The following is a 12,082-nucleotide window of genomic DNA, read 5'->3' as shown; positions in this document are numbered from 1 at the left end:
TACCGGCCAAAGTAATGATTCAGGGTTTCGATATTTAAAACCAGCATCAAAAATATGCGCTATCCGAGATTAATGTTGATGTTTTAAGCCGGACAGCTGTATGAATCACTAGCCAGCTTTGCCGCGTTTGTTCGACGAGTAGAATAACATGCTTCCCTGTGCCTAGATTAAGGATTATGTTGGGGCTATAGTTAGAATATCATTTGCGCGATTCCAACCTGCCTATAGTTTTTGACATAGACGTAGTAATCTGATGGCATAGGCGTACAGCTACATAGAAAGAAGACGGGACATCGTCTCGTAGTATTAGGCGACGAAGTTTAGGGATGCATAGCTTTAAGAGCTTTCAGGTGAATTCGCTTTATTACCACACATCGAAGAAGAAGGGTGAGGAAGCGCTTAAAAAGGAGGCTGTCGAATTGTTATAGAAGAAGCAGTATTCTTTAGCACTAATCTCGCGGAAGGACTAAAATGGCTGTCGATAAAATGGACCCTCGAAACCACCGGCGGTCACCTTGAATGACCGCACCGAGTAGGTTTAATTACCAGGCCATTAAGGCATAACTAAGACTAAGTCAAATCTTCTGATCGAATAACGCAGACCTGACTGTTTCAGGATAGTGAGCAATTTGCTGCGGTTTGTTCCAAGCTGTGAATCTTCTCAGTGCTGTGATTGATCGGTCTGCTTTTACTGAAACCAAGTGTATAGGTGTGGGCTATTAAGGAAAAAAAATATTGTCATTCATTCGTTTGTAGCGTGAGACTACAAAGCAAATCCATGCGGATTTCCCAGAATGAATTCCTTTTCACTGACGAAAAATTTCTGGACCACGATGAATTTTTATTCATCCAAGAAGTGTTCTTTCTGATAATCGATATGAATTGCCCTTTGGCTTCGTGCTGCAAATAAATGGAAATCCAAAGTCAAGGTGGGAGTCGACGGTTGGAAACAAAAAGGACAGTTGAATTGATGAACAGGCGAAGGTGTCGGTCCTGTTGAGTGAACTTCCCCTGTTCATAAAATTAATCTGCACAAACGAATGAATAACCATTTCGCCTTTTAATTAACCTTCCTAGACCTTGTGGGCTTCCGAAGAACTGATTTGTCATGTGAAACTGCTTAACTGTGTCTTCCATGGACGTCACTTCCAGCGTGTGGTAACAACAATTGCAGCACGTAACATTCACGTGGGGTCGGCACCCTTCCAGCCTTGACACCGAGATCACCGACTCACACGTCCGCCAACAAAAAGAGCAAAAGAGAAGATTGCTTCACTGGGTCGGACATGTGCCAAGGCTCTTTCGATACTCTAGATAAAAGCGAACCCGCGCTGTTGGGTTCTTGCTCGGGACAGGAGATATCGCTATGGAGGCGGGGCAGTGGCCCGACGTGGTGTTATCGCGATAACACCACTCCATATGGCATCCGGCGAAACCGGTCGGCGTACGAGTACTGGGTCGTGCATCACCAGGGAAAATTGTACGCACTGTGGGATTGCAGCGCGCAGCCAGCCACGAGAATAACTGTCGGATGAAGCTTCGGATTTCGTGCGTTGTCACGTGTGGCAAAACCGCGGCAGTGTGAGGGCTTTTCGACGCATGTGCAACTGTTTTGTGACTCACTTTGAGCGAAAAACAGCGCGAAGACGAAGACAAGGCAGAAAACGACAAAGACGGGCGCTGTTTGTCGCCAGTTTTTGTCGTTTTCTTTTTCGTTTTTGTCTTTTCGCGATGTTTCTTCGTTCTAGATGGATCCACACCAAATCGCCCAACTCTCAATTCTAATTGTAACATTGGGACTTCAGTCAGAAGTTTGCGATAAAGCGTTGCGTAAGAAATATCCTCGGTTTGCCGGCTCCCGCACCAGAAGTTTTCACGTACTCGGCCTAATAGCCACTGCGCCGCTTAAAGGGCTCCTCACCAGATGACATAGCGAATTTTAGTTAGATATTGGAAGATGTTGCGAGCCAAATAAAGAGCATTATGCCACAAGAATTTTTCTAATCGGTCCGTTAGAAGCTGAGAAAAAAAATCACAGCATATCCACGGAGTGAATGATGATGAGTGGGCGAAGCGGCGGAGGTTCATCGGTAAACCGTGAATCTTCCGTGAATTCTGCCCAGTACATCATCACCGACGTGAGATCGGGCGCGTTTATACTAAAGGTTCGATGAGTTATGACGACTTGCAGCTCACTTTAATTTTACATACACGCTGTGAATTTTCATTGTTTAGAAAACCATTGCTTTAGAAAACATCTGGCGTCTTTCGTTAAGCAGCTGGCGTCTTTTCGTTTTGCTTTAGAAACATCTGGCGTTCTTTCGTTTTGCTTTTAGAAAACATCTGGCGTCTTTCGTTGGTTTATTTCATCAATCAACGGCGTTTTGAACAAAATTTTTATTGTTTAATCACGCACAGGAGAAATCTCACCAGGCACTACCTTGGAGGTAAACAATGGCTGCTAATGGGAATGAGAGACAGAAGAAGTCGGCTTTTAGCTAACACTTACACTTCTACTTCTACTAACGTTTCCTACTGGAACATGCCAATGGCTGCTAATGGGGAATGAGAGACAGAAGAATTCGGCTTTTAGTTAACGCGCACGCTGCGAATTTTTTATTGTTCAACAACGCACAGGAAAAATCTCCCACCGGCACCACCTTGGAGGTCAAGATCTGGTACTAGCGTTACGACTGGTTACGCACTACTACGACTACGAGGGACGAACGGGTGCCGCCTTAAGGAGCTTCGCCCCTAAAACAATAATTTGTAGCGGCGCGAAACCATGATGCGAGGAGGCGAGCTGCAAACCCCTGCCGCTCGCCCCGTGTAGCCTTCGCAAGCCATATCCCTTTCCTGCCCTTATCACATAACGCACGCATGAACACGTCATGCGCACACAGTGTAACGAGTGCGTTGGTCGCGAGCGCATGACGTGCCCGAACCAGCCCGAGCCCCCGAGACGCGAGCGGTGTTGTGGCGGCGTTCTTTGCGCTTAGACCACTGTTCTTACGCTTTGTTTGTATTCGACAGGAAACAAGGGGGAAAAAAGCCCGTCCTTCGTAACGGTCATAAAATGCATGTCATCCGACGGGCGAATCAGGCACCAACTAGCCCAAACTTTTATCTAGTTGCAATTTGTCTCCCGCAGTTGAGATAGAAATTCAATTTGGTGTTGCGTGTCGGCTGAACGCTAAAAATTAAAGAATTGTCGTTGCTATGAGCGTTGCAGGCTTACCTGGTGGGCTCGTCTAAGAAGATGACGGGAGGGTTACTAATGAGCTCTTGTGATATGGCGAGTCTTTTCCTTTGACCTCCAGAGAGGTAGCTGGCCCTTGTATTCTGGCACTCTGTCAAGCCCCATCGATGGACGGCGTCATCGACCTTCGCTTAGCGAGAGAAAGGGTAAACAGGATAAGTTATCATTAGGTACTCTCCGGCAATTCGACCTCGCTGACTTATTTTTTTTCTGTTATTTTTTACATTACCCAGAAAAGTTGCTCTGTCATTTCATCTAGAACGTCTTCCGCTGTCTCAGTGAAATCAGAATGTATTCAGCAACGTTCTTAAATTGCGCTAATACGTACGCTACTTTAGAACATTACAAAATTTATCCTTAGCATGCTTGAAACATGCTATGACTACTGCCATTCAGAGCAATTGGTCTGCTAAAAATACGGAAGCACAATGAACAGACAAGGATGAAATAGGATTACAAGGATGAGTATTTTGCGATGTAGTATTTTGAGATGTACCAGCACGCCCAACTCATCACTTTAAACCTGTCTGCACCTACAGATCGACTGTTTGGTATATCTCTATTTAGGGTTATGTTTTAAGGAAGTAGTGCAACCCGTATAGCTAACTGAAATGCATGCTGTTACACTGTGCGGTTAATATAATATTAATTTCCGGAGTTTTACGTTCCAAAACCACAATGTGATTGTAAGGCACGCCGTAGTAGAGGGCTCCGGGAATTTAGACCACCCGGTGTTCTTTAATGTGCACTGATATCGCACAGCATATCGGCGTCTAGCAGTTTGCCTCTGTAGAAAATAATACCGCCGCAGCCGGGATCAAACCCGCGTCCTTCGGGTCATTTGCCGAGCACCGTAACCACTGTACCAACGTGGCGGACATGCGGTTACTAGAACATGTAATTAGTAATGAAACACAATGGAATGACTACCAGAGTGCCACAATGACAAACAATCTTAGATGCGACGTCGTAACTTACAATTTCACGCCTAATCGAACTTCCTGTTGATGGCGTCCGTAGCTGGACACTCATGCTGAGGGCTTCTCGCACCGTCAGTTCTGGTAGGAGGCAGTCGTCTTGCATGACATAGCAGCTTTGCATATTGAAAAGCTTCGTGTCCCTCACGCAGCCGTTGACTTGTACTTCCCCTTCGTAGCCCTTCTCGCTGAGTTTGAAAAAAAAATAAAAGAAAAAACGAACAGGAACTAAATTCCTCTTCTCTCCTCACCACACAAAGTTCAGTTATGTCATGTGACATTAATAACCTAACTATTCTATAATTCAGCCAAGAAGGCTCAGTCTGGTTAGTATGCCTTCCTGCGTTTTACTAGTCATTTCTATCTCGCCTTCTCATTGTCACGTCAATATTACCTTTAAAATCAATAAGATTAATCATTAGCGCCATGGATGACGACCGAAGCGACCCAATTTCAAAAAGTCGTACCGCAATTATCAAACTTATTCACAATAAAAGTAGCACTATATTTTCCCTCTCCACTGCTGCGGTCAACAAAATTACCACTGTAATCGTTGTTCGTTGGTTTGGTGCCAATGAGACCTGTGAATTTTCCTCATGTTCATATCTGTAGTAAAAGATAAGCCTTTGTGTAACAAATTCGAATAGTTTTTTGTCAGGGAAGATGTATTGCTCCGAATGTGAATAGAGGCAACCTCCATGCGAGGCTCGTTTTACTGGGATGCCAGATATCACACAAGATATGTTGTGTGTAGAAGAAGCGCGGAAACACGGATTTGTGGAGGCTAAATGGTTCCGCTGGGTTAATCACCAGCCAGGCTACTCGTCTAATCTGTGAGGAATTGAACACTAAAATCTGCGCCAATATTCTCTACCACTTTCGGATCAATCGCGGCTCTCATTTAAGGCGTTGCTTAAAACTGTATCCCTACGAATAAATAAATAAATCGAGGTTGGAATTGGCCAACTTTTTGTCCCAGGAACGAAGGTTCTTTTGACTGCACCTATAGCTACACGTCTGTTGCCTCCAGAGCCTCTTCATACATGTTTATCAGACTTCGTGAGTCACAGAAACCGCTACGCGTGTTGGTGGGTGACGAGGGCAAGCATTGGCACAAGCCCAAGAAAACAAGTCAGGCTCTTGTCACGAAGGAACCGCATCGTGACACCGCGTCAGAACACAGCTCACTATGCTGCTCCTTTGCTATTGTGCTAACGTCACATCGTAGCTATAACAAGAATATAGATTTTTATGGCCCATTCTTCTGGGGCTGCATGATATTGTTGGAGTATTATGCAACCCGATCAGAACCCGCAGACATACTTTAGTGTCTACTGAGAAGACGCTTTACGGCGTAACGATTACCAGAAATAGATTTTCATTTAATAGTATATGTGCTGTTTAGCCCTTCGAAGCTAAAATATGCTACATGCGTCACTAATATAGACTTCGTGCCATAAAAATACTGCTTTTAGAAGCGTTTATTACAGAAAGCAAATTTGTAGGTGCTAGTCCTGCTCGATGTCGGCAGTGAGCAAAAAAAGATGAGACCCAAAGGGCTAGGCATATATAAATTTAGAGTCATATATGGATAAAGTAGATTATGTAACCAGATAAAGCGTAGATTAAGTTAAATTTCAACGTAGAAACAATAAAACATAGAAGTGGAAGAGAATGAAAAAACTTACCCCAGTTCCGCCCAGTGTGAAATTTGCAGAAACAGCGGAGCTGCCTTCCTGCTGTGCTTACCTTGTGGTTTTATGTGATGTTTTGTGATACGCGTCTGGGATTACGTTATTTGTATAGCGGAGATGCACGGGAAGTCACGTGTGGCAGCCCCTGCCACACCCGCCCTTGCTACAGTGACTTTAGGCCCTATTCGCTGTGCGGCTACCGCTTCGTTCTGGACCGAGGCAGTTACGCCATCTGTGGGTGTATTTGGGAACGGGAGCGTGACATGCGACACGGACACTCATCTGTCATAAGGACTAGCCCTAGGAGAGTTCCGCTTTTAAAATAAACCTAGCGCAGGTGGGATAGAAACGAGCCATTTTCTATGTTACGCTTGCTTCGCTTTGTGGATTGCTGTATGCGTCTTTATTACGGCCGTAATCCATATTTATAGGTTATGCCTATTGCAACGAGCTTTCTCCCGTCGCAGTACTAATACTAGCGACACCAGAACAGCCATGACAGTAGTATTATCGTCAATCGAACAAGATTCTGGGAATCTAAGAGTAAGCTTGATGCATTCATAATATGCGTTTGCTGTATATATGTTATTTACTGGTAAAAAAAAAGCCAACTTACATATGACCCGAGAGGATATTCATGAGCGTCGTTTTTCCTGCACCGGAAGGTCCCATAATTGCAGTCAGCGTTCCCGGAGCACACCTTCCGTACATGTGATTGATAAGCACTTTCTTGCCTAGAATATGAAAAGAACAGGCATGGGAAGTTGGCAAAGCTTCACGACATATCGTGACGGCTAAATTGAGAGTCGACCACTCCAGTGACAGCGAAAAAACAACATGGCCTGGTGGCGCCCCGTCGCGTTTTCGTGGACACTTTCTTCGGAGATACGACATGCAAATAATTTTGTCCACAGCGATATTTCTGAGTTGTATCATAGCAGTTAAAAAGCATTGGCCTGGCATTTCGATATAGTAAAGAAGGGTTGCTGAAACCTTACTCCGCACGCAACTCAGCGCGTCTTATGGTCAGTTTTGATGCTTTACCATTGAGAAAGAGAAGTAAACAAAGATGAACTTACGAAGATAAACTTACAAGATAAACCCTGCACAGTTGGCTTTATAAGAGCTTTCGTTGAACATTCATTGAATGCGTGAAATGAGTAGCTCGGAAAAGAGTGTAATTTTATTTTTTTGCACAACGAGAAATCCCCCCTATCTCCTTTTTAAATTTGTTCTCGTTTCTGACTGCTGGGGAATGTGCTTGGATCAACTGCGCTTGAATCTGTTCTTGGATCAGCTTCGGCATCTTCTGTGTGGAATATATGCTATTATCGGCGTTTATTACTTTGCTAGAATTAGTAATTTATCGTGATTCATTATTTTAGGTACTTTAAGTCATCTTATAACGGCACCAACACTGAATGTAAGAGCTCTGACTCAGAGAGAAGGCGAATCTACAGGGGTTTGTTTACTTGGGAAACTTGTTTTTTTTTATTGATATGATGTGAGCTGTCAGCGCAAAAATAAGGCGCCGGCTACTCCTTAGCTCATGAAGGGATCGAACATACAACTCGCAACTTTCTCGCAGTACTAAAATGAGTAACAGGAGAGGGCGATTAAAAAACTGTGAGTGTTCTCACTGTAAGACAAGGACAAAAAAAACATTTAAAACAGTGTTCTCACAATAACATGAGAACATAAATGATGCGCTGCACATGGGATAGACAATTCATGTAAGATCGTGATAGTGCAAAACACAACGTCCGGAATGCAAATAATACTGTCCCTAATAATGTCCCTGCAGTGAGCATCGAGCTGAATCTTCCCATGTAGGCACCATAACCGACAACATCCTAATAACTATGACGTACATATGACAAGTGACCAAATATTTTTTTATTGAAATAAAAAATAAATGAAGGAGTTCTCACCATTACTTGGCGACGGCTACCCCTTTCCACTTAGTTGTTAGGATATAAAAAAACACGAAACAAAAATAATATACATATACATATATATAGTCCTACATTTGGCAAGTGCAAAAGTTCTCGTTTGAATGGAGCAAACATACTATCGTGGTGCACACTTACCGTGTAATAATAATAATATCTGGGGTTTTACTTCCCAAAACCACGATAAGATTATGAGGGACGCCGTTAGTGGAGGGCTCCGGCAATTTCGACCATCTGGTTTTCTTTAACGTGCACTGACATCGCACAGTACACGGGCCTTTAGCATTTCGCCTTCATCGCACTTTCAATGTAGTCCGCTCAATATTCATCACAAATCACGGTCTCTTCAAAAAAAAAACAGTTGAAGCACTTTCATTGCTTTGCGGTGTATACTAGACGGCCATGACCCGAGTATTTTCGCCATCGAAAACGTTCGCTCACAGTCCAGCGTGTGAAGTTCCTGTTGAAGTCGCTGTCTATGTGTGGCCAACTTACATTTTCCAACTGGCACTTCGTACTTTATGTTCTTCCATTCTAGAGAAACGGAATTGCAGCTTCGTGGGCGCAGAACTTCGTTTTCTGCGCAGTACGAGTCAAGGCTGACGAAACCATTGGTGCCGCTTCGATCAAAGGTGATCGTCATTCTGAAATGTGTTTGTGAGAGAACATTGAGAATAAGACGGTAAGGTAAATTTTAATAGTATAAGTGATAAGAAATTTATTATCGGCATTTCAAAAAGCTTTCTCACTGTAAGGCCTGGCCAAGTAGGATTACTCCAACTTTTTAGCTCGTCATAGTTTTTGTTTTGAAATCAAAGAAGCAATGAGCTGCTGTACGGTCTCGAGATTGTGGCATGTTCAAGAAACGTTAATGGGTTTAAACTCACTTAAACAGGAGCCAATACCTTGAAGTATCTACTGCTCAGGCACGTAGCCAGGATATTTTTTTCGGGGGGGGGGGGGGGCGAGGCCTAATTGTTCGAAAGAAAGTCTTTCCATGGCAAAAAGAAGAAAAAGTTGCCCGGAAATATAAAAGGTAGGACGAATTTCGGGGGGGGGGGGAGGGGCCCTTGCCTACGTGCCTGCTACTGCTTGTTCATAAAAGACTGACTATTCCTGTAAGGTGTTCGCGACAGGTGCCCTGTAGTTCTGAGAAGGCGCACTGTTGAGTATTTTGCATGGTTTCCAATGCACGCTTTGCAGAACTAGTAATTTCAGAGAACGTACCTGAAATTGCCAATTGCTCATATAGAACGTGGCTCAAACACTCCATACATTTGTTTGCGCTAGCTTGAGTCATTCTCATCGACAATTTCTATGTCAGTTTGGCTGGGACGTGCGGGAACGATTATACTGATTTTTTTTATTGAAATAAACAATAAATGAGGAGTTGTTGCCATTTCTTAGTGACGGCTGCCCCTTTCGACTTGGTTGTTAAGATAAAAATAAAATATGAGAAAGGAAAAGAATATATATACATATATACAGTCCTGAACTTGGTGAGTTCACTCAATACAATACTAATGGCTGCGTGCAGGCAGCCATAAGCGCACACTCATGACATGTTATTTGTTACTAGTTTAGGTCGTTGACCGCACTTACGTCGGTTTCGACAGAATATGTCAAGTTTGGCTGCCAACATCACCTCACGCTGGCGAGTCATCGTACTGTTGCTAGGGCTATCGTCGCATTAGCTCAGAGACATATTTTGACAGCGCGTTTATAGGAATTTCATGTGGGTGAGCAATACCTTGAGCGTGCGCACGACGTTTGACGCAGTACACGCATACATGCAGGCAGCTCTGGCTCGACAGCGGGTGCTTTTGCGCAGCTCGAGAATCGCGCGGGGCATCTCGCGTCTGGTGGTTTAGCCAGAAGCCAGGTGGTAGGAAAGCGAGATTTATGTGAACAGCTGAAGTGCTTCCGGAACAAATTTCTAAGATTAATATTCTCAGAAAATTTCGTCGGGCTAGATACTACAATTGTGTAATTAGGGGCCCTTTACGCTTTTCTACAACTCCAGATGGCAACGTTAGCCAGACAGAGCCAGGACTAGATACACTCAAATATAATGTATGTACGCACGGTGGCAGAAGTGTGCCCCGAGTTATCAGGAAAGCTGAGATCCGTTACTTCAGTCATATCTGTCAGGTGTTCACCACGAATCATGTATTATGCAATAATTAATGATTACATCATGATTACATGACTGCCCCAATATGCGACATTAACTCAGTCTGTTATCGTCGGTGGCTGCGGTGACCTCATAAATCACCTTTTTTATCTACATTTACAAAATGCATATTTACTATCTCTCATTTTTGGTTAGGTTAGGTTGACCAACTGTGGGGTGAGTGACCAGCTGCATGCGAATGACAACAATAACACTGTCGATGGGAATAGATGTAGGGGTATGTCGGTGCAATGTCCAAGTGACACGAGCTGGCTTGGCGCCAATACGATTCTCGCTAGCAGCACGTGCGGACAAAGGCTATGTTCACGTCGGTTTGATATGTCGCATATCGTGAGTGCTACCTTAGCCGAAGGCTCGAGGTCAGTCTGTAGTAGCAGGAGTGGCTCAGCTTCCGTGAAAATGACTGTGCATGTTTGTCGACGGGGCGTAGTTATTTAGCGCCCTATGACATATTTATAAAGTGCATGCATGCACAAGAGAAACAATGCGGCTGGGAACTCAGAGATTCTTTTTACTACGCCTCCTTCTTTTGACGACTGGCACGTAGAAACATTCACATTAGAAATTGACTTTTTCGCTGATGCTAGACAGAAACAGAGAGCGCTCGCGCTGCTCCCGTATGTGCCCGTTTCGAACGTTGGTATGTCTGCTTTTTAGCGTCATATGAGCTTGTAGCTGTCAGGATTGTTCTCTTTCGTAGCCACACGCGGTCCTACTCGAAGAAACAAAGTAACATTGGTAAGTAGAAAAAATAATGTGCGACAACTATCCTGCATTTGCCAAAAATTTTCGTACGTCGTAAGAGGACTTAAGAAAACATTTGTTTCATTGAAAGCATACCAAAATTTTCTATACTCTCCGCAAAAAGAAAAAAAATAAGCTGATATACCGTGACGATGAACTTCATGCACTTCACAAGAAACTCCGAGAATGTCAGCTCGTTAAAAACGCAGAAGTTTTTCTAAGCACACTATTCTACACAAATGCGAGCTTGAACTGAATGGGAAACAATACAAAAACTAAAAGAATCAAACTTACCTCCCGATATCCGCTGTTCAAACCTACGCCCTGGAAACCGCCCGAAACCGCTCGGAATTCTCCAGCCGGGCCTCCACTTCTCGAGAGGGCCGCCGCTTTTCCAGGGGTGGGCGCAGGCGTTTACGATGCTTTCCTCGGCATCCCTGACAAAGCTACGGGGAGCTCCGACTCGGCGTTGGCATCATCGCCTCTGGCTTTCTTTCGTTTCTTCGCTAGGGCAATTGTTTGCCTTCCGACGGGCTCAACTGGCTACGAAGGCCGACACACAGCGGAAGAAGGCGAGAGGGCTTCCGTAGCGGGAAGAGAGGAAGGAGACGTTAAAAGCAACGGAGATGATAAAAGCGACTTCGCACAGCTGCCGGCCTGAAGGCGAACAATGAAGAAACACCAGCGGCATGCAGGCGTACGCCGGATGACGTAGGCAGCCTCCGAGGTCTCGACGTCGCTAGAGGGGTTCCCTTGCCGGCAGCTGTAACAACACATTTAGAGCCCGCGTTGTTTGCAGCCGTACTGTCGGCGCGTGCGCGGGAAGTCCGAAAGCGCTCGGACTATAGGCATGCGCTGTATACTGTTCAACGGCGTCATTTGTCATTCGGAAATATCTGACGGGCGACGTTTGTAATAAATGGAGGTTGTAACCCTGGCAGAGGAGGGAGAAAGCAAAGTGAAAAGCAACTGCGTCGCACGCTGTCCGTAACGCTTGTCCTTAGTAGGGCGTCAGAGTTCTTACTTGAGGATTCGTGGTTCACAGGAACAGATACTCGTTCTAAGATACTAAGCACAAAAAACTAAGATACTAAGCACAAAAAACGCATGGGCTGTAGTAGCCTTTTGAATACGCTCCACAAAGATACCAGTTGCGGTTAGTGCAATGTACCTATCACTGATAATTTTCTGTACCCTTTTTTCCTTGAAGTTCCTTCTGGAGACATACATGCAGCCACCACGTGAACAGATCCCACGTGCAG

General features: G+C 44.6%; 1 protein-coding gene across 1 annotated transcript in view; it reads right to left on the bottom strand.

Moving 5' to 3' along the window:
• LOC119393950 (uncharacterized) overlaps nt 1-8,562 on the bottom strand; it is a 49,108-nt gene extending 40,546 nt beyond the window's left edge. Inside the window, exons 1-4 of the mRNA XM_049415878.1 lie at nt 8,378-8,562; nt 6,547-6,664; nt 4,238-4,424; nt 3,239-3,384 (exon numbers count right to left, since the gene is read on the bottom strand). Of these exons, the coding sequence (XP_049271835.1) occupies nt 3,239-3,384; nt 4,238-4,424; nt 6,547-6,664; nt 8,378-8,525 (599 nt within the window). The 5' untranslated portion in view covers nt 8,526-8,562. The remainder of the gene's footprint in view (nt 1-3,238; nt 3,385-4,237; nt 4,425-6,546; nt 6,665-8,377) is intronic.
• Nucleotides 8,563-12,082: the final 3,520 nt, after the last annotated feature.

This window comes from Rhipicephalus sanguineus, chromosome 5 (genome assembly GCF_013339695.2).
Source record: "Rhipicephalus sanguineus isolate Rsan-2018 chromosome 5, BIME_Rsan_1.4, whole genome shotgun sequence".
NCBI lineage: Eukaryota > Metazoa > Arthropoda > Arachnida > Ixodida > Ixodidae > Rhipicephalus > Rhipicephalus sanguineus.
This window is presented reverse-complemented; position numbering and strand designations above follow the sequence as displayed.